At 40.5% G+C, this 23,886-nt stretch overlaps 1 protein-coding gene across 1 annotated transcript in view; it reads left to right on the forward strand.

The window, feature by feature from the left end:
* Nucleotides 1–290: 290 nt before the first annotated feature.
* LOC121314530 (elongation of very long chain fatty acids protein 2-like) overlaps nt 291–23,886 on the forward strand; it is a 51,486-nt gene continuing 27,890 nt past the window's right edge. Inside the window, exons 1-2 of the mRNA XM_041247912.1 lie at nt 291–429; nt 22,605–22,668. Coding sequence (XP_041103846.1) covers nt 427–429; nt 22,605–22,668 — 67 coding nt within the window. The 5' untranslated portion in view covers nt 291–426. The remainder of the gene's footprint in view (nt 430–22,604; nt 22,669–23,886) is intronic.

A 23,886-nucleotide genomic window follows, 5' to 3' on the forward strand; every position in this document is an offset into this window, starting at 1 on the left:
TGAATCTATACACGTTTTCAAGGCATTCTCTGTAGCTAATCATTGAAAGCCCAGCTTGAAGTCAAAGCAGCATGTGCGTCTATGTATGTCTTACTATTCGTTCCTAACACATATAGGGCATGCAGAACCCACCCCTTCTAACCATCCAGTGATTCCATGGCCACACCGCCAAGATATGGTTCGATTCCCTTTTCATTGTTGTTGGAACGTGGCCCCCGCAGAAACTTGTCTCTTGATTGGCTGTAGTCTTTTGTCGGTCATTCTCCTCTCTCTCGCTGTAGTGTATTTAGTGCAGTCTGGAGTGACGTTTTTCCCGAATCAGAGAGTCTGTAGTTCCAGCCGGTAGAACAGATACCGCGGACAGCGCACCTCCTGTTTCAAAACTATACAGTCATCCACTTGCAGGCGGTCTACAGCAACAACATAATGGTAAGGGGATGCATTTCAAATTGAACAATTTGACACGCAGCATGACTGTTTAAATATATAGTGATGAAAATGCGTGTGTTACGGTAACATTAGTATTATATCGGTTTATATTTTCTGTACACTTCTCTCTTATGGGGAGATAGCTTTGTGTAATCTGCCTGCTTTAGAAAATTACAAACCTGGTGATATTGAAAGCACGGTGATTTATAAATGAATACAAGAACAGTGTAGCACAGAGCTGAGATTGGGCTGATGTTGAAAAACTTCATCTTCCAATCCAGTTAAACCATTCATCCCAGTATAATTCGATTAAACAAGGTTTCAATAATAATAATAATAATAATAATAATAATAATAATATAGATAATATATTGCATAAATTGAGGTCAAGAAGTAAAGCGTAACTGCAAAGAAAAAATATAATGCTGTGCCAGTTGATGCGAAAGCAAATGCTAGCTAACGCAGCTTGTGTGGACTGTGTCTAACCAATGTACTCCTAATACCGCTTTGCTACGGTACACCCTTTACAAATGTAACATAGTAGCTCGGTAATTTGTTTAGGGTATGGATTTACTGTGCTGTAGCAGGTTTATTAATAATTTAATGTATTCACTTTTATTTTAATCCTTTAGCTATACTGTAAAATAACCATGCTTGTCGGTTCTTTAACAGCGCTTTTACTAGTAGCTCGGTAATGTCTTTATGCTATGGGTTTACTGTGCTTAACCATGTTTAATTCAATATTCTTTAACAGTGCTTTTACACTACGATAAAGGTTATCTGACAGGTTTTGAGGAGGAAGCTATGAGAGACAGAGTTTATAGTATATACTGTACTTTTAACTGCTTTGGCAATCCCACCAATGTTGTCATGCCAATAAAGCAGCTTTGGAAGAGAGAGAGAGAGAGAGAGAGACTTGACTTTTAAGATCCTTTATTTAAACATTCCAAATAAAATCCATTAAAATTCAAATAAAGGTAAAACACAACAAAAGTTAAGATTCCTACTGCCTGAGCAAAATTTAAAAAATCCTAAAATATATCGTGTTCTCCTTAAAAACAGATTTTAAACAAAATAAAAGGATCATTAAAAAATCAATATTAAAAGTGTTTTTTTTTCTTTGTTGAAAACAGATAAAAGCCAAAAATAAAACACTGTAAAACAAAAATTAAATAAAATTAGAACAAAAACTGGAGCTCCCCCTCCTCACTCACAGCACACAAGGCGTCTCCCACACACCACCTCTCCTGAAAGTCCTCCAGGTTACTGACCAGTTTAAAATACTCAAACTCTACTCTGATCTGGCTGACCACGAGCACCCTGAACTGAACCACTAAACTGGTCAGTCCAGAACCAGAGAGTTGATTTTTCCTTGTCTTTAAAATAGCCAATTTTGCCTGTCCAATTAAAAAATTAATAAGAACACACCTGTTTTTCATTTTAAAATTGTATAGAACCCCAAAAATAAAAAGCTCCTTACTAAAAACGACCCCTAAATTATTCAGGATTCCCTGCAGTAAATTAAAAAGTGGCCGCAGCCTCTCACACTCACTGTAGGCATGAAAGAGAGTTTCCTCTGCTGAGCAAAAAGCGCACTGCTCACTGATGCTGGGGTCCACTCTATGGAGAAACCTGCCTGTGGACACAATGCAGTGTAGAATCTTCCACTGCAGGTCCCCCACTCTCTTGGCGAGAGGCGGCTTGTACAGCACCCTCCACACCGGCCTGTGCCCCTCCTCTACAGCCAAGTAAGCTCGCCACTTAGAGTCTACCAGACCCCTTAGCCTACTATACTCTGTGGCTTTAACACACAATTTGTATATCTGTTTTCCATTCATTGTGTGAAAGATAATTTCCTCCACATTCTGCAATTTAAGCAAAGTCCCTCCATTCTCTCCACCGCCGTCACCTTCCTCACCTACTGCTGGTGACACGATCATCCCTGGAAATAAGGAAAGCTGTCTCTGCTCTGTGCCTCTGGACAACTCCTCCCTCAGGACTGCCTTGAGCCGCGGGGAGAGGCAGCCCCTCAACTCACCCATCAGTCTTTCTGCAAGCCTCTCTGAGTGCCAGCCTAGCTGTGCAGTTAGCTGGGAGGCAGTTAGCCAGCAGGAGAGCTCAAGGTTTAACAGGTGGACCATCCTGGTTACACCTGCTTTTAAAAAACTGGCACAGAGCGTCATCGACTGGAGGAACTTAACTGGAAAGAGTGGATTAAAAAATAGGGGCTCCTCAAACAGGTCCTGCCCTGTCAAGGACTCCACATCCCTTTCCACCCTCACCAGCTGCCAGGCTTTTAAAATACTTTGATAAAAAGGAGGAAGTCCTGCTTTACTAAAACTGGTGTTCTCAATTAAAAACAGGTGTTTTCCTAACCCCAGCCCCCCAAATCTATTAAGAAGGAAACAGGCCAGCCTCTTCCAATGAGCCTCCTCCTCAGTGTACAGGAGTCTCTGAACCGCCTGCAGTCTGAAGGCTGCCACCCTGCTGGCAATGCTGACTAGCCCCTGCCCCCCCTCATCACTAGGGAGGTAGAGGACTGCCGGCCTCAAACTGTGTCTCCCGCTCCAAAAGAACTCCAGCAACACTCTCTGGATCTCCTTCACCAGGCCCTGGGGTGGGTCCAAGCATACCAGCTTGTGCCACAAGCTAGAGGCCACCAGATTATTAATAACAAGCACCCGGCCCTTGAAGGACAGTTGAGCCAGCAGTCCCTTCCACCTCTGCAGCCGCCCCCTCACCCTATCCAACAAACCCTCCCAGTTCTTTTTCATGTAGTTTTCTGTTCCGAGGTACACCCCCAACACTTTAATACCTGTTCTGTTCCATTTCAGCCCCTCAGGCAGGAAAGGAGGGGTGCCCTCATCCCAGCCGCCTGACAGGAAGGTGTCACATTTTGCCCAGTTTACTCTGGCAGAAGATGCTCTCTGGAACTCATTTAGAGTCTGCTGCAGCGCTTGGACATCTGCATCCCCCCTCACAAACACAGTCACATCGTCTGCGTAGGCAGACACCTTCACTGTGGCAGAGGAGGGTGTGGAGGGCGAGGAGGGCACTGTCCATCCAGCTAGCCTGACCCTCAGCAGGTGCAGCAGGGGCTCTATAACCAGTGAATACAGCATACCAGACAGGGCACAGCCCTGCCTTATACCCCTGCACACTGGGAAGGGCTGACTCAGCCCATTGTTGATCTTTAAAATACTAAAAATGTTGGAATATAAAAGCCGAATATAAGAAATAAAACCAGGACCGAACCCGAAGGCTTCCAGTGTATGAAAGAGGTAGGTGTGGTCGACTCTGTCGAAAGCCTTCTCTTGATCCAGGGAGACCATTCCTACATTAAAATCACAAATATCACTTACAGTTAAAAAATCTCGAATAAAAAACAAGTTATCAAAAATAGAGCGACCCGGTATACAATATGTTTGATCCATATGTATTACAGTTCCAATAACACTTTTTAATCTATTAGCGATTGTTTTGGATAAAATCTTTAAATCAGAACATAAAATTGACACAGGTCTCCAATTTTTAAGCTGGCATAGGTCTCCCTTCTTGGGCAGCAGTGTAACCACTGCCCTACGGCAGCTAAGAGGCAGCTCCCTGTGGCTGAGGCTCTCTCTCAGAACCTGGAGCAAATCCTCCCCCATTATATCCCAGAAATTATTATAAAATTCTGCTGGCAGTCCATCGATCCCGGGAACCTTTCCGCTGGAGAGCTGCTTGACAGCGGCGGTCATCTCCTGGTGGGTCAGCGGTGCGTCCAGCTGAATCTGCTCCTTCTCACTGAGGCTGGGTAACCCCTGGAGCAGCCGCTCAGTGTCCTCTATGTTGCACAGTTCTTTATTATAAAGTTCCTTGTAAAAACGCACCGCCTCTCTGCTGATTTCCTCCCGGGTGTGCAGTTCTTTCCCACCAGGAGTCCTGATACAACACAGCTGTCTACTGTCCGCTCTCTTCCTCTCCAGGTTGAAGAAGAAACTAGTGGGGGCATCCATGTCTCTCAACTCCATGAATCTGGAACGCACAATCGCCCCCTTCACTCTTTCCTTCAGCAAGCTCCCCAGCGCGATTTTCTGCTCCTTTAGGTTCTCCAGGGTCTGTTCTTTAAATTCTGAATTTAAACTTTCCTCTAGGAGGAGGATTTTGGACTCCAGTTCTCTCACGGCTGTGTTCAGTGACCTGGTTGCATTTATAGTATATTGTTGACAAAAACATTTAATTTGTATTTTGCCAATGTCCCACCACTGTCTTAAATCTTTATATTGTGCTTTTTCTTTTTTCCAAATTATCCAAAAAAGTTTGAATTGTTGCTTAAATTTTACATCTTGTAATAATTTTACATTGAAATGCCAGTAAGATGCTCTGTGGGGTTCTGATTGAATTAATACTGTAATTAATAGACAGTGGTGGTCAGAGAGACTACTGGGGATGATTCTTGCTTTGATAAATTTATTTAAATCGTTTTTTGAAGTATAAAACCGATCTAGTCTTGCTCTATATACACAGTCTGTGTGATACTGAGACCAGGTGTATTGTCTTGAACTGGGGTGCAGGCATCTCCATATGTCAACCAGGTCACTGGACTCTAACAATGCAGCCAACTCTCTGGAGGACTGAGGGTGTGGTTCATCATTATTTCTATCAATATTAAAATTAACAGTACAATTAAAATCTCCTCCTACTACCACCACATCATTATTATTAATATTAAAAAGAGCTTGCTTTAATTTCTTAAAAAATAAAATTCGTTCCCCCCCTCTATTGGGGGCATAAATATTAATAAAAACATACACTGTACTGCCCAGCCTAGCTCTTACTTTTAAAATCCTCCCTTTCTCGATTTCATCCATATCTAGTAAAACTGCCCCCAGGCTGGGTTTAAAAAGCACGGCTACTCCTGCACTGGTACTAGCGCCGTGACTCATCACGCACAGCCCCTTCCACTCCGCTCGCCACGCCTCCTCATTCTCCTGATCCGAGTGCGTTTCCTGCAGAAACACCACCCCCGCCTGCTTCTGCTCTAAAAACCCGACTAGCTGCGCCCTCTTAAAAGACTGTCTGCAGCCGTTTAGATTAAAAGAAATAAAAACGCACCTTTCCATCATAGCTAAAAAAACTAACACACTAAAACAAGTAATAAAAGAAGTTTCATAAAACACAGCCATTTTTAAACAAGAGATTTTGAACCACTTTTAAGATCCTTTTTAATTTTCTGAACAATTTTTTTTAATCTATAACGTTTTGGCTGATCAAATTCTTCTATTGTGGCTTTCCTTGTTATAACGTGAGCGGAGTGGAGAAATAACCTTAGATCAGGGAAAAAACTCTCTATTTCTACTCCCCTTTTCCCTTTTGTTTCTATCATAAAATCATTTACCTGCTCAAGCGTGTATAACTTTTTCTTACTGACGGGTTGGCTATCAGGGATGTCTGAGATAAGCGAGGAGTCAGAGAGCTCCCCCTCCATCTCATCCGCGCTGTCCTCTCGCTCGCCCCCGAGAATCCGTTCCTCCGCAGCTCCCTCCGACTCCCCGACACCGGTCTCTGCTACAGCCGGCACTATTTCAGGCGGCTGAGATTCAGCTAGCGGAGAGTCTTGCACCGCGCCCGGCTCACCCTGCGCTGTGCTCTCTTCCTCCGCGTTGGGAGGGACTGACGCCCCGCCTGGAGCCCGCAGTCTCCCTGTCTGCACGGGTTCGGAGCTCTGCACTGGCTGCGCTCTGCCATCCGGCAGCTCTGCAGCCTTCCGCTGAATTCGTGTCTTTTTCGCTACTACCTTGAATGATTCTTCACCATTCTCAGTAGTAGCGGTATTATCCTCCGAACCCGTCAGTGACAGGCTGCGGCTGGGTCTCTTTGTGCGAGGCCGTGGTGTTGGTGGTTCTGCTCCGGTTTCCCTCTGGATCGCCCCCTCCTCGGTCAGCACGGGCTCGCTCTGCGGCTGCGCTGGGGGAGCCGACTCTTCCTCCCGCTCACCCCCAACACCCCCGACTTCCTCCCCGCCAGCATCGCCCTGATCCTGCCCTGTCTCCGCTCTAGCCTCTTTTCTCGGGCAGGCTTTTCTCTGGTGTCCCTGTTCTCCACAGTAAAAACATCTCATCGTTTCGGAACTGACAAAAACTACACAATTCATCCCTTCCACGTTAAAATTCCAGGCAACATTAATGACTTGGTTAGGATCATTTAGTAAGACAAACGCCTGCCTTCTAAACGACATGACGTGCCTAACACTGTTATTTTTGCACCCCAGCGGGATTCCCTTAATCGGGGACACCAGTTTACCAAAACGAGCTAAATTCTTTTCTAATTGCTCATTTTTTAAAAACGGAGGCACATTAGAAATAATAACTTTCGTAACCGGGGTTACTAGAGGGGAAACCTGAACAAATTCACCTTTCACTGTAAATCCTTCCTCTACCAGCTTGTGTACCAGAGACACCTCCACTAAAAATATTACCAGCGCTTTATTCATTCTTGACGCCGACATAATATTTTCAAACCCCACCACCTCTCCTACTGCCAGCAGGCACTCCTCCACCGAAACCCCGGGGTCAGGCAGGCAACGGACCCCGTGTCGGCGGGTGAGAGCCCCCAGCCCTCCTGAACGAGACCCCATAACGGGATCTCCAAACACCCTCCAAACAAACAAACACACACACACACACAAAAAAAAAAAAAAAAAACACACACACCCCTCCCAAAAAAAAACAACTAAGTAACAATCAAAATAAATAAATAAATAAACAAACAAATAAATAAATAAAAAAAGAACAATACATAAAGATGAGAGAGAAGAGAGAGAGAGAGAGAGAAAGAGGAGAGAGAGAGGAGAGGAGAGGGCAGAGGAGAGAGGCCCCCGGTTTTTTTGTTTATTCTGGGTGTCTACTTTGGTGGAGTTTATCCTAGCTATTTTGTTTGTTACCCAAGCGGCGGTGTCTCTAGCGTGCGACCGTTTTCAGGGATCTCGTGGCGTGGATCCCATTTAAACTCAGGTGAGAGACGTTCTGTTAGTCCTCTTGCTCTCTCTTATTCTCTAAGAGGAGAGAGAGAGAGAGAGAATCTCTCTACCTCACCGAACCCCTCAGCCCGTCTCCGCTGCCGGAGAGAGGGAGAGAGAGAGAGAGAGAGTGAGAGGCGAGGTGAGAGCCCCTACACTTTTACCTCTCCTTGATGTCCCCTGATGTTTACATTCTCACTCTCCTTGTCGCACAACTTTTTCCTCTTACAACTAGAGAGGGAGGAGAGAGAGAGCGAGCCCTTCCCAGAGACCCCCACGAGAGAGTGAGAGAGATGGCCTCTCACCTTCTTTGTTCTCTCTACAATACTTCTGACTTCTCTCCTCTCTCCCGCTCCTGGGGGGGGGCTCTCTGAGCTCTCTCTCGGGGGAGGAGAGGAGAGAGAGGGGAGAGAAGAGGAGAGAGGAGAGAGCTAGGAGAGAGAGAGAGGAGAGAGAGAGAGAGAAGAGAGAGAGAGCGAGAGAGAGAGAAAAAGAGAGAGAGAAAAAGAGAGAGAGAAAAAGAGAGAGAGAAAAAGAGAGAGAGAAAGAGAGAGAGAGAGAGAGAGAGGAGGGAGAGGAGAGAGAGGAGAGGGAGAGAGAGAGAGAGAGAGAGAGAGAGAGAGAGAGAGAGATTAATCACTTCTGTTCCTGCTATACATTGTCTTCCTACACAAGAAGCTCCACTACATTCTTTCTTATACATTACCCAGTGGTCTCTTCAAAGTACCGAGAGGAGAGAGAGACGAGAGAAGAGGAAGAGGAGAGAGAGAGAGGGTGAGAGAATTTTCATTTAGAGACCTTTTATTGATGTCCCTGATGTTTACATTGAAACTTTGTAACAGCTTTGGCAATACCATGGATGTTGTCCTGACAGATAAAGCAACTTCAGGCCTGTCCTCTGCTGGTCGGGGTCATTTCTCCCCCCGAGAGACGGAGGGGACAGAGCGACTCTTCTCCTGGAGAGAGACAGAGGGAGAGAGGGAGAGAGAAGAGAGAGGAGAGAGAAGAGAGCTCCTAGGAGAGAGGGATGAGAGCCAGAGAGAGAGAGAGAGAGGGAGAGAGATAGAGAGGGGAGAGAGGAGGGAGAGGGGAGAGAGAGGAGAGGGAGGGAGAGAGAGAAGAGAGAGAGGAGAGACAAGTGTAAAAGTAGAATTAATGGAAATAACTACAGGACTACAAATGAACATGAAACAATTGTCGACCGGTTATGGTACCGACAACAGGACCATGTCCCCACGATACGTTTGTAAACTGTTTAACATTATTTCCAGGTCTACTCTTGTATATATTCCATTGCGCTCATCGTGAAAATGTCACTACTGTTACGCGTGAAGTTTAAATGAATTTCGGTCGCCCTCACAGAGAGAGAGAGAGGAGGAGAGAGAGAGAGAGAGAGAGAGAGAGAAAGAGAGCAAGAGGAGAGAGAGAGAGAGAGAGAGATGATCGTTAGTGGTATATACCACAAGCGAGGGATACATGATAACATAAGTGGAATAAAGTGCTTACTTGGACAAGTTAATCAAAAAATCTGACAAAACATCAGCTTGCTGGTTTTGTTGCATTTTGACTATACAGTGTCTTCCAGCAAAGAATATCCTTGCATTCTTTTAAACCCATTACCAGTGGTTACCCTTACAAAAAAGTACCATGGGATTACAGTGGTGGTACTGTGGTACTACATGGTACAGGATAGTACTAACACGGTAAAAGAATGAGTACCATGCAATAGTATTGGATTACAATTGTACTCATTATATGTACCATGGTACTTCTATTGTGCAAACATAGTACAATGGTGCATCATGTTATGGCCATATGACAATATAGTAAAGCAAAAGTGCAGATTTAGGGGTAGATGTAGTGTTGAGTCTGTCGCATTCATTGCAAACCATATGCAAAGCCAAGGGCGCTGGAACTAGGGGTGCTGGGGTGCTGGCTTTGTATGGTTTCTATCATATGCAAGGGTTACAGTTTTGTTCAATGGCTTTCCTCACCCCCACTTTAAAAATTGTTCAAGTGCCACTGTGCAAACCATTCGGAAGTGTAGCGTGAAATGTACTAAACAAACACAACACTGTTAGCATCATTTTAATGAATGCTTTGCAGCCGCAGTTCTTATTTGCGCTTTAGCCTTAAATGAATATGTAATTCTGAGCATTCCTGCAGAAATTCGCAAAAACAAGGTGGATATGAGAGTGCAAATGAGGGATCAAAAATATTGTAATGAGATGTACTAAAGCTGCGAGCAATTGCAGTTGCATCAATTTGTTAAGAACTTTTGAAAGCATGTTTTAAACAGTCGCAATTGTTGCTGGCATTTACCAGTCCACCATTCATCTTTCACTGGACGTGTTTTAAATTTCAAGTACAAATTTAAATCCAAACTCTGATAAAAAAAAAAACAAAAAAACAAAAAACAAAAACAAAACAACAAAACTAGTGACTTGTTTTAAATTCTTATTTTAACATCATGTAATCAAAGAAACAACACAATGATATAGCAAAAGTCTACCGGAAGCTTAACAGTAGTACAGTATTTCATGATAGATTTCGAAATATCACATTTGTATGATTGTGTCACTTTTTAATCAAATATCATTAGACAATTAGAAAGCGGTATGTAATTCAATGTTAACGTAACATTGTTCAGCAGGTTTCATTTGACTATATGAAGCAAAATTTGTTAATTCTGTAGGGTGATTCAACACTTTTGGACATAGCTATAAATAGTACAGCACTGTGTTGGGGAACTTATAAAATGTCAGGGCTTCTTAACTGATAAAAATTGAGAATAATCAAGAGAAAAAAACGCAAAAAAAAAAAAAAAAGCTTTGCTATTCAATTTCTTTTTTAAAATTTTGACACTCAAATGAGACTGTTAAACTTAATGCTTCACTATGGAAAAATACGAATGTGAAAATGTGCGAGTCTGAGACATTGTTGTCGAGCAAGCCCGTCGCTAGGCATACGCAAACACACAAGCCTCGTCCCCTAAACGCTCCGGGAATTTAAAAAAAAAAAAAACAAAAGAAGTTTATAATAGTCACTATCACAAAAATCACTTTTTTTGATAGTGTTTGCGTGAAAAATCATTCTCAGTGAGAGAGTAAGTGTACTGTACACCTGGCTGGGGTCCAAGCCTTTTGTTGTTATATCGAAGGGTTTGTTATACCAAAAAGATAATCAAAATAAACTGTTGAGTAAGTTAATGAGATGAGATTGTGAATAAAAGTACAATTACATGTACCTGTTCATTTCATGTATACAGTATTCTATCTTTATCTAATTCATTAAAGAATTAAAACACAGTACAAAAAGCAAAAATCTTGAATTGAAGCTAAACTTGTATTCAAAGTCAGTCTGATATGAATCATTTCAAAGTGCACCAAACCTTAATCCAACATGGAAGAATCCCAGACTCATCTTTTACTCCAAATCAACCCGACGTGAAAAGTTTGACATGAAAGAAAAGTTATTCAGATCCTCAAGTTTTTTTCGTTGTTTTATTTATTTATTTTATCAATTTTGCTTTGCCGCGTGGTTGCTGAACAAGCCAAAGAACAAAGTGCTTTTTGACAACCTGTATTCATGACAGAGCTATGCCTGCGTTGCTCCTTTTATTCAAACGATCAATATAGTTTCCAGATTTGTTGCAACATAAATTATGTTCGTTTCGGAGGCATAGTTGCATACAAATTCTTATTAAGACAAAATAATTGACTTCACGGTGAGGTGACATCCCATGCGTACAGACCGAGATGTTATTGTAATAAAAATCCTTAACGCTGTAAGAATGAGCCTTCAGTCTATTCAGGGCCAAACTCAATTATTTATTACACTATTACAAAGATAATCTGCATATTGTTAACTAACAATTAACAGGTCGTAGTGGAACTATTCTGTCTCTGTCTATTTGCTTCTCTCTGCTTCACAACAGCAACAAACACCCCCCTGTTTTTAGACCCAGCTAGTCCTTCCTCGTCCTACTTCACAGCCAATCACCAGCCTTTCCTACTCCAATAGTACCTGCATGTCACTTACCTCACATAGCATATGACAATATTGTCTTTTTAAATTATTATTATTTGGGGTCCTGGGGCCAGGTTCGTTACAGCTGAAGGTTTGTTTTAATGAAGGGCCTTATAGCGAGGGTATACTGCATTACAAAATGTTCAACAACTGACAGCTAGCTACAACGCAATCATTCATGCTAAATTGGTTAAAACGGTCACTAAATAGGCATGTTCTTTTGATCTTCCTTTCCATTTGTTGATGTGCTTCAATTTTGACTTGGCCGTTATTTTATTTGACTTTGCATGTGTTTTTTGGTGGGCTGGCAACGGGCATGTTGTCGAGTCTTACGTTCTCAAATCTATATGTTGCGTTGTCGGCACAACCTTAACGCTATTCTAACGTTGCGATGAGTGATGTTTTATGTTTTTGGTCGGTAAATGGCGTTTATGCGTCACCCGGTAAAATCCTGTCATGTTACAGGTGACGGTAAATTTGATGCATATAGGCTAAGGACTGGTATGGGTTTTTCAAGATGATGAGTAACATGTACCCGTGCTTTGTACTGTGAACTCATAAGCCAAAAAAAACAATTTCCAGACATGGTTCACTGAAAGATTGCTTTTGTTGTTGCTTTATCTTACTGTAAACACTGGGATCTAACCTGTCAAGAGAAAGCTTTTATAATGGACGTGACCTATGTCCTTATAGAATTGGACAGAAAAGAGACCAATGAGAAGTATATTTCAGTATCTGTTTGCAATGTCTGGTGGAAGGCAGCCATCTACACTGGCAGAGACTACTTTAATGAATGCAATGTTTTTTTAAATTTTTTTTATTTTATGGAAAGCATTGTATGGCAGTTTAAATGATGCGATTCATAACCTCTAGCTCTGAGAACTCGTATAGTTTTCTATGTATGTCTGAACCATTTTGTTCTTTTCAGGCTTGGCTGGCAATGTATGTTCAATTCCACCTGGATTAGGTCATTCATTCAAAGTGCTAAACTTTTGCATTGAAAAATAGTATTAAAGAATGAGGCTTGACCCTCCCCTCACCCTCCCACACATTTGATCGAATTTAACTACCAATTTCTTATTAGTTCTGTAAGGTATTAAATGTACACAGAGTAGACTGTAATTTAGCTGAAAGCATTTTGCACTGAAACATAAGCTTCCTGCACAAAGTATGGGCATTCATGTATTATTAACTGGAGGGCTTTTGTAATTAGTTGCTTGCTACATAATAGTTGATCATGGCAGGATTTTAATGTGATATCAACAATCTTTGTTCACAGTTCAGTACTTGGACCACAATCTGCTTGTATCAAATATACAGTATTACTGTACACATTACCTACTTTGCTACAGCAGAATGGTAAAATAAGGGTTTGCGGTGTTTATTGTTTTGTAACTTCTGTATTAACTAATTTTTAACAATTTTATAGTGTTAAAATGCTGATATATATATAATATTATATATATATATATAGATATATATATAATATATATATATATATATATAGTGTGTTGGTGTATACTGTCCACACAGGCCATCTGACAGGTGTTTCCTGAAGTCTGTGTTGACTTTTGACTATACAGTATATTAATGAGAATGTAAAGGCCTTCAGACACAACTGAAAACTGATACTATACATAGTAATACAGTATATTAATTGAGAAAAATTGCAGGGCATGAATTTAAGTTCAAGAAGAGCAAGGCAATATTGCCTTCGGTGGGCATGAAAATCCAGGGGCACCAAGGCAGTTCTAGGGGGCAGAGGCAAAACAAAATCCAACCCAAGGGCACCAAGGTGATTTCATACTCATTCATAAAATAACTAAAAAGAAATACAACAAGCCTACAGTGTTCATTTTCTAAGCTGGAATTGCTGCATGATCTGAAAATAAAAAGTTTAAAAAGGCTATGTGGAAGTGATTATTTTTTGTCAAAAAATAATAATAAAGGATGGATAAGGGCATCTGCTAAGCAATTAATATATAATAATAAAAATAATAAGAAATAAAGAAGAAGAAGAAGAAGAAGAAGAAGAAAGAAGAGAAGAAGAAGAAGAAGAAGAAGAAGAAGAAGAAGAAAGAAGAATTATTAATAATAATAAAAATATCATAATTAATAATAACAATAAAGCAAGCTGCATTTGAATTTATTAGGGGGCCATAATATTAATTCTGCTGAATGGTTCAATTTGGACACTCGATTCAAGAATAAAGTGGAATGCTGCTTTTGAGTATACACATTCTAACCCATTTCATGAAAGCACACATTACCAGTTAAAAAACAGAACTACTGTGTAAGAATTTGAACAAAATGAATTATTATTTACTTATTATGTTCATATTTAGCGTGGGTGTTTCAGAGGAAAACCTAGCAACGGTCATTGAAGTGGCCATTTAAATTAGCAATTTATGTACGCTGAAAACCCAAAAGGAGTTATAATGCATATTGCACGTTGCTTTTGAAAGTATTGCAATTTTAAGCATAGAATCAGATCTCCTTATAGCACATGTGATCATAGAATATATTTGTGTAATGTGATATACGGTAGGTGATTTTTACTAAGCTGTAAATTAAAATATATACGGTATATATATTTGAAGGATATTCACAAATCCATATACAGATCGCTTTACTTCATTTAGTATGATGTGGTCCTATGGAACATTCTGATTTATATTCACTTTGGTAATTTGCTCTATTCATTACAATTAAAACAGTATTTTTTAGTGTACAGTATAAATAAACACTACTGGACCAAATTCTCACTACGTAAACATCTGAGAGCGGACTGGTAGGGGGTGTGATTGTCATTGAAATTGTGGTTATTATTATTATTTGATGTTAGTATTGGGGATGAATTATTTTACACCCATTTCCTACCTGAACATCACATCAATTCTGGAATGCTTAGCTGCCTCTCTAGCCAGCTCTTCCGTCTTTCTTTTAATTCGCTGCTGGTTTGGCATTGCTCATAGTCGGGAAAAACTACACAACTGCAGTGACACTGCCAGACAACTCTGTGACTGAAATCTTTGGAACTTAAGCGTGGTCAAATTCAGCTCAGTCTTGCAATTAATAGCGCCCCTCCCTCTGTTAGCCCTTTATTAACCAATGATACGTTGTTCTTGCGGCTTAGTGCTGGGAGGTGTATAATAAAAAGAATGGCAAACAATAATACATCATAATGAGTCATTTTCTTGCATGACGAGATTAGACTTGAGTTGTGACAGAACGGGCCAGCTGACATTGAGCAAGTTTGTGAATGGGTTGTAGATCAGATGTGCTGATGGCGGACACTGGTGGCAATGAGCGGGCACGTAGGCAAAGATTTTTTTAATTTGGAGAGGCATTGTGGCAAAACGGGTTGGGCAGCATGGCAATTGTCATCGGTGCCATCGGTTATGTCGCGCCCTGGACTTGCAAAATAAAAGCCATCATAGTCAATGATCGATTAATCAAGCAATTGTTGCATCTCTAGTTTTATCAGTTAAAACATGTATCTGTAACTTAAGCCATCTAAATGTTTTTTTAAATCTACATAGTATTACGGATAATTGACCAAAGGCTGAATAAAGATTAGGGTCAATTATTTCATGAATCAGATAGGCGCTTGCAGGCTGCATTAGAGGAAGTCTGCTTTACTGCAACATCTGATCCAGTGTTGATAGTTGTGATGATGGCCCAGGGTCTGATGTTAGGTATAGGCAGGAAGCAGACAAGAACAGAAGCTATCAAATAATTGGTGAACACAAACAAAAGAAGAACTTTGAACACTATAACTATTTACAAAACAAAAAGAAACACCCTAAATGCAGGCTTCAAGGAATAAGAGGTTCTTATGCCAGTTCTTGTTAAAACACTCTTTGTTCTATGTTTTAATACAAAAGTTAGAACTTTTATATGTGCTCCGTTTTCTTTCATTTTTTGCTTATGGGATGAGGCCTGCTCCATCACAGTAATCCGGAGGATTTAAGAGCATTATCATGAAGTGGGGCACACCAGAAACTATGTTGGATCTGGGTACAGTATTGGCTACCTTTTCAATATACAGTGTAGTGTATTCTGCTTGGAATAGCTTAAGTTAAGCATGTAATCTATTTCATATACATTCAAATGTGATCGGCATGAGTGCTTGATCTCCAATGAAGAGAGTCACTGAATGGTTTCAGGATATTTGCGTATGTTTGAAATACCAGCTCCCATGTACACTAAAATATTCTTGCAATAGGAGACCTGTGCCCAGAATGCCACAGCAGTAGTACCCAGGCTGGGCTGTTTTGTACAGTACATTTTAGGAAATCCTTTGTGATCAGTATGGTTTGTGCCAGGGGGCTGGCTTGGTGTTACATTATTGACAGCTAGGACACAGACAATAAATGCCTGGCCTAAAAACACAGAGTTTCCTTTGTTTAGGTGCACTAGGATTGAGAATGGTGGGATAAAGGCTTGTTCTTTTCCCTTCATGGGTCTGTACAGCGAACATTATCTATTTCTTTTGAAAGGTTGAAAAAACATTTGCAACAAATAGTATAGGAATAGTTACAGAACGTGCCGCTCTAATTTAAACGTGAAAAGGTTCTACTTTCAATTTCTTTTTTTTTTTTAATTTAGTTGTTGACAATGGTTTTTTTACCCCAGTTTTCTCTCCAATTTGGAATGGCCAATTATTATTTGTATCCCGCTTCATTGCTGCAACCCCCTGATGACTTGTGAAGTGGAGGCTGGGACACTTATCCTCCACTTATCCTCCAAAGCGCGCTCCTGCCAATCTGTAATTTTTTGCACTGCAGATCCACAACAAGGCTACCAGAAGACCTATAGCGTTGAAGGACAACACAGATCTCTGATCACTCCACTGCAGAACAGTAGGCGCCCTATCGGCCACAGGGGTCGCTGGTGCACGGTGAACTGTGGATAAGCCCTCCCTACCTGGACGGCTCTCACCCAATTGTGCATCTCCTCCTAGGAACCCCCGGTCACAGTCGGCAGTGATGTAGTTTGGATTCGAATCTGCAATCTCCAAGCCATAGGGTGCATCATGCGCTCCATGTGGAGCGTCTTTACTGGGTGCACCATTCAGGAGCCCCCTGATTTCAAGGTTTGATACAGGTTTTGTGAGGATAAAAATACAATACTGCGTAAATGTCTTAAACGTTTCATCTGGTTAATGTACAGTTCTTCTCTATTGGTAAATGTCTTCAAAGAGCTAACACCTTACAACCAGAGGGAACATTAACAACACACAGGAAAAGGAAAGCAAAACATGACTGTACAAACATAACTCACCAACATAATTTGAATGTTATCGTTATCTTGTTTTTAAAATGAAATGGCACTTAGATTATTCAAATATCCTATATTTGTGATTGAACACAGTGTTCCAATTTACAAGTGAAAAATGGCAGTTGAACTGCTTCACTTGTTATGAAAGGGTAATTAGCATTCTTCTATGGCGTGCACTTAGAGTGATTAGTTTTTAGTTCACCTAATAGTAACTACAGACCAAATCAATCCAAAGCACTTAGTTGTTGCCTCTTGAATTGACAATGGGGAGGGGGTGTGGAGGGGAGGGGAGGGGGGGGAACTCCCCCTCCCCCCTGTGGTGCCACCTTCTTAATGGATTACAAAGATCTGATTTACAGTACAGACAGGCAGATTTATTTTATGGCTCAGGACTCTGGTAATTGGCTGGCATGTGAAGCTATAGTATTAGTTGTGGAAATAGATAAGCCAATGTGATGAGTATTTCTGGAGGTTTACAATTGGATACTAGTCATCATAATGTCGGATTACTGTTACAGCGTTGTTAAATGAAGTAGAATGGTAGTGAATTATACACTTTGTTTAAGAGGTGGACATTGACAGACTACTATGGGCCGACATTATAATAAAACAATGATCATATAAAATATACTATATGTAAGGTAGCATATTAGGAATTATAACAAACTGATTTCACCGAATCCACAAACAACAGCTGTTGCTAGTGAAAGCATTCAGTTCCTTTGCAAGCCATCTAGAGTCATGGTGTCTTGTACATAAACACCTTACATAGTAGATATAGAAGTTATTCCATGAATTATTTGCCATTAAGAGACTTGAAATGCATTTAAAAAACAAAAAAGTACAACTAACATACTGATTGATTTAGTTATTTTAATGTTGCTGCTAACTAAATGTTTCATAGTAACTTGTGGATATACTAAAAAAGCCAATATACATTTGTTTTTTGAAAGGCAAAATTATTAAAAAGTAATTTGGTAACTGTGAACAGGATGGCTTTGTAGGGGTGATGTCAGACCAGAAGAAGGAGGAACAGACAAAGGTAGGGCGGTGAATATGTGACGCTATGGCGTCCAGGGTTTTATTGTAAATAATAACAAACAAAAAGGTTTAAACAAAACACACTACTGAAAAAAAGGGCGTGTTGGCCAAACAAACAAAACTAAACAAGACAGTGGACGAACCCAACAAACAAGTACCATGCTGGCACTTCCAGCACGCTGTAGCAATTGTTATTTTTAAATTCCTTCTCTCTCTCGTTCTCCACTCACGAACACACAACCCTGAGTGAGTGAAAACATGCAGCTTTTATGCATCTGTACCGAGACTCGATTGCTAATCAGTCATTCAATTGGAATCTCGGTACAACTGCACGTGAATTAATAAAAGTGCAATTCCCTGTGCTCATATATTATTTTACTTGCACATGAAGTGCTGTGCAATCCTCGTGCCTAAATACAAAAATGCACATTTTAAACAGTTGTGCTCGCAACCCATATCTATATCCCGTGTATTTTATACATAAACACCAACATTAAACACACTACATACAACAGAAAACACTAATAAACATAAAGGGGCGAGACACTCCGCCACAGTAACCTTATTGGATGCATGTTTCCTTTTAATAATTTATTGGAAAATAGAGTTTATCCAGAAGTTTCCAATTAAACATAACATGTTTGTGTTAAGGTTGTCTCACTCCACAGCTTATTTATAAGTACCAAACACCTTGCAAGGACATACTGTATTGTATTTCCATTGGGTGTTTCTTAAAGATGTCAAGCTAATAGCACAGTGTGATAAATGGTCTGATAAAAATGAATTGACCAGTGCTTGTAGATGCCGTTTGGGTCACTGCCATGTTTCAGTTCATCATTTGGGACTAACACAGTTATTATTAACACTGTTATTGTTTTGTTCTGTTAGAAAAACAAAATGTGAGCTTACGTTTTAGACCTTGAAAGAATTCTTACTGATTTCATCACTTTTACCAGAATATACACAAAGCCATAAAAAAAGATATATGGATGTTATTCAGAAATAAGACTTGTTTTAATTACTGCTGCAGAGTTTCTGCTCGTGAAATTGTATTATGTGCTAATAATTATGTAAATTTATTACATGGGTGGTGGCAACAACAAATCCCTGGGGGAAAGCAGCAAAGGACTGTGCAGGCATGGCATCCCCAGGCGGTACAAGCTTGGCATCCCCAGGTGGTGCAGGCTTGGCATCCCCAGGCGGTACCAGCTTGGCAGCCCGAAGCGGTGCAGAACAAGGCAGGAGCGGTTCCTCGGGAGGCAAACTTATACATAGGTACTAACATGAAAGGTTTATGTTAGATGGAAAACTATTAATTACTGCAACTAGAAGGGTCAGTTTTCTAGTTTATATACTTTTTGCAGAAATGAGATGCACATGTTAATGGCTATTATTTAAAATAGAATAGTAATAATAAGTGTCAAGCTTCCAAAGACACTAGAACACAATGGAAAGTTTGGTATTCCCTCCTTCAAACATCAAACGTGTGTTGAATTACAGTCTTACCTCTGTTTTCCCTCAGCACACTTCACTGAAATCTCAGAACCCAGCTCTTGTGTATTCATCTGTTACTGTACACCAGCAAGTACATGAGTTGGTTTATATGATTTACTGGTGTCCCAGTTTGGCACTGTAGCATTATTTAAGCTCTGACCATAATGCCCCTCCCCGTACTCTCCATGAGGCCATATCTTCCTTAAGCACAGGTGACCATCAATAACACACACACTTCCATTGTAGAAAAAACTTCTGACCAGTTTTGAATGTCACTGTTTACATTTTCTCTGATGCATACAAGTACACATGTTACTTTAATCATTTTAAAAATGGTACCATAATAATTTTAAATCAGCCTTTATGGAATGTCAACATTTAAGCATACATTCTAAAAGGTAAAACTATTGAAAATGAAGTCAATAAAATAAAACACTTCAGCCTTAATGACTTGTCGTTTACTTTAGTATTGGTTTGTGTACTAAACTACAGTGGTATGTAAATTTGCGGTCAGTCTCCTTTGCAAATATCATTTGTGCAACTAAACATTACATTATGCTTTGAAAAGGACCTGTGGAAAAGCCTTAACATAGGAAAACACAGTTGACACAGCTGGCATCTTATGTTTTTTTTATGCCATAGTAACATGGAAATGTTGTTTGAATTGTAAAAGGTCAATACTTTTTAGGGTGTGCTCTTTTAAAGAGTGGCGGAATATCGTCATGAGAAGAAGTGAACAGACTGAGGCTGAAAGCCGAGGTTTGTTTAAGTGCTACATGTGTCGCCCTATAACATTCACATTCACTGCCCTATAACTATACTGATCATCATCACCAACCTTTGTTTAGTTCATTGTGTCCGACTGTGTTGTCATCGTTTTGAACGGACTTCATAGTTGAATGAAATTCAGAGAGGTGCCTAAGGCATGGGTTTTCAAAGCATGTGGTCAACCATGCTGATGTGGAGAATACAGCATGGTAAAATGGTAAATAGGTTTTCTCTAAGGCTTAACGTGCGTTTTGATTAGATGAAAGATCCTGAGCAGTCTAATATTCTTTTATATTCAAAACAAAGAAATTCGACATCTACAAAGTACCTTAACATTTTATTTTTGAAACACATTTATTTATTTTTGTCAAGTAAAAACTGACTGGAACAACATTCAGTGTAATATCAGTCCTGGCAGCCACAAATGCTTGAACATTCTTTGTCGCAAGCAGCCTCAGCACATTTTTGTCTAAAGCTGTTGATAAGTCCAGGCAATGAATTGTTTGCCATGGAATGCTAAGCTTAAGTAAGTGGTGCCCAACATGAAACACAGATTTCATCAAGTTTAATTAATAGTGCCTGTCGATGAAGCCTCTGCCATGTGATAGTTGACCGAGCTGGACTTATGCATTGTCAGTCGAAGGCGAGGGCACTTCCGAAAGTCATGGTCAACTGCCACGTGTTAGTCATCATCGAGAGGGCACTCATTGTTTTCATTCAAAAAACACTTTAAAGCCTAGACTTTCCTTGGACTTGTAATGATTTGTCTGGGACCCTTCTGCTGAGAAAAGATTAGGAAAATCTAGGAAAATGCTGTTAAAGGATCACATACATAATTAGAGAGAGAGAAAAAAACTTTATTAAACGAACAACTTTTTTACTTGTCAGAGCTGCTTAGAGTTTGTCTGAACAAAGCAATTTTACTGAACTGTCCGCGTCTGTTTGTTCTTGTTAAAAGATGCTGTCTGTGGAGCGCCAGTCAAGCTGGCAGGCTGTGATTGGCTGATTCAGCAGTTGCGGGTACAGGACTAGTTGCTTTCGTTGGTGCAAAGTATTGATTGGCTGGTTTTGGTGAATAATAAAATTTAATTTAGACTAATTATGTCTTTGTTTAGTATTTGCTGTCCAATATATGTGAACTGTGAGATGTGAGCTTTCATTAAGGCAATCTGAAATGAAAAAGCAGACACTTGCATGGATTGATTTTAAGTTTGATTCACAGTTGATTTGATTCATTGGGCATCTGCTGTCCGTTAGAAGTCTGCTAGACTGGAAGCTGGCCGATGGTATTGAATAATTTTCGAATGCTATTTTATTCCTTTTCAGCTGGGCATTCTGCTGTGCATTATGAGTGTTATTAACATTATCTTGTCTGATCTTTTTCTTCTGTTGAATTTATTTGAGATCTTTGCAGTTTTTTTTGTGCTTTAGATTTGCAGATATTTCAAATTGTGTTATACTGTAAATGAAAAGTTGCAGCTGCATACTGGTATATAGTAACTTTACTATACTGAAATACAATCAACCTTGGTTAAATTAACTGGTGGATAACTTGACACCTTTGTTTAATTTGACAGACGGTCTTGGTCCCGATTTTTCTCCATATAAAATATATACATCCTGCCTCTTTTAATTCGACACCATGCTTTACTCGTAACTCAACACTTATTACCGGTACCGAAGGGATAACAACTATTAAAAAGACTAGTGGATAACTCGATACTGTCATTTCACGTGACTGATCTACTTGACACTCTTGTTTTACGTGACTGAACTCTGACTGGAAACGGATCGTTCAATCATTTATTTGCAACTACCAAGTGCAGCTGCTTAGACTATCAGTTAACAATGAGTGAGAAGTGAAAAATTAGTTATTGTTCAGTTGGCTTTAAAGCTCAGGTTGAAGCCTGTCAGGAGAGATTTCAAAGTGCATGTTTTTGCATGTGAAACAATCAACAGTGCTTGATTTTTGTGTGAAGTTGTAAGTTGTTTATTATTTTTGTTCACAGCGTTAATTCTATATAATGCGCTTTTGTTCGCTTTTGTTCGCTTTTGTTACTTAAGCCACATTAGACAGTACAAGCCTATAACTAAAAGTATAGTCAACAGTTTGGGCAGGTTGTGGTTGGGTTGTTTTTGTAAAAATAACACTGTAGTTATTTTACTAATTCTGATTTCAATCGAACTATACAAGTTGTACCGGATGTGTACAGTACTGTAATTAATTCATTCACTGCAGTTCTTTCAACCGTTTTTATATGGACATTTAACTAAAAATAAACTTGTAAATACTGTAATACTGTAAACGTGTGAGTTCTTTTACTTATATGCATGTTAATGCCATGGCTCATGTGCACCCATGGTTAACTCGACACCATGGATAAGTCAACACGATGTCAAGTTAACCAAGGTTGCCTGTATTTGAATATCCTGAATTAATGTATAAATACAAAAAATAAATGAACTAGCAGATTTTCAGCAATTTAATTGTTTAAAGTAGTCATTTAGTGAGCTAAAATGCCATTTAAATGTTCTTATTTTTATACTTTTATATTTTCAGGAGCATCTAGAGGCCTTTGACAAACAGTTCAATGGTTTTCTGGATTATTTGTTTGGACCTAGAGGTGAGTAAAACCTATTAATGTTTATCTGATCAATATACATCAGAATGGAAAGAACAGGCCGCAAAGGGCCTGGAGCATCTCCTCTACACCCTGTTCCTTTTGGCAGGCTTCAAGGTAATGATGACAGAAGCCCTAGGCCTAGTTCTCTACACTTCCATTGCAGGTTGCATGGCACATAAAGCCTCCGATCGCCAACTTCTCTCTCCCAACACTTTCACTGACATCACACATAAATCATAAACTCCCTCCGCCTTCACTGACATCACACAAGTCCTAAACTCCCTCCTTCTTCACTGACATCACAAATAAATCCTAAACTCCCCCTTCACTAACATCACACATTCACTCCCCTGTTGCGGCCAAGCCATGAATGTTCTGCTAGCATTTGACCCTAAAAAACCTACAAAGCAAAACCTAAGGGATTCAATATAGCAAGGGCTCAACCAAGATCACAAGTGGAAATGCTGCCAGTGGCAACCTTGGCAGCTACAATGCTGACAGCAGTGCTGCGCACTCCAGAAGTGGCGGTGGCGCTACATACTCCAGCAGTGATGGTGGCGCTGGCAGCGGTAATGCTGCCCTCAGCACGGGACACTCTGGCAGAGGCAGTGATGCTGCGTACTCTGGCAGTGAACTACTGTGGGTGGAGGTGGTCTCCTCACCTCCTCTCCTCTCTTTCACTGGCAACTCCCTTTTCTTGGGCTCCGGCCCCAAAATTTCTGGCAGCGCAACTGCTGCTGGTGGATACAACAAATCCCTGAGCAATGACAAGCAGGCATCCCCATCTCTGGCCCACAGCATGTCGATCACCATAGGGAGGGTCTCCCTGAGGTCCCCCTCAGGGTCCAGCAGCCAGGCCCATATCTCCCTCGAGGGCATTGGACACTTGTGCTCCCCCCTCGTGAGCGCTGGACGCTTGTGCTCCTCCCTCCTGGTGCTGGAGCTTGCACTGGCTTCTTTCCCCTCTACCCGCAGTACTTTTCCTGGCCTGAGTCTGTGGAGGCACCGTTATTCCACCACTACCACAATACATTGCCAAGAAAAAGTTTGTGAACCCCAATGATAATTATGGAAATTCCATAGTTTTACCATGATAGCCTTCTTGAACCAAAATCTTTTCTTAGATATCCAATGGGGTTTATATTAACCAGTTCCATGTCTTCTGAAACAAAATAATATATGAATTAGACAAACAGTGAGTAATTAAGATTCAGGGTA

Source organism: Polyodon spathula, chromosome 4, assembly GCF_017654505.1.
Source record: "Polyodon spathula isolate WHYD16114869_AA chromosome 4, ASM1765450v1, whole genome shotgun sequence".
Lineage (NCBI taxonomy): Eukaryota > Metazoa > Chordata > Actinopteri > Acipenseriformes > Polyodontidae > Polyodon > Polyodon spathula.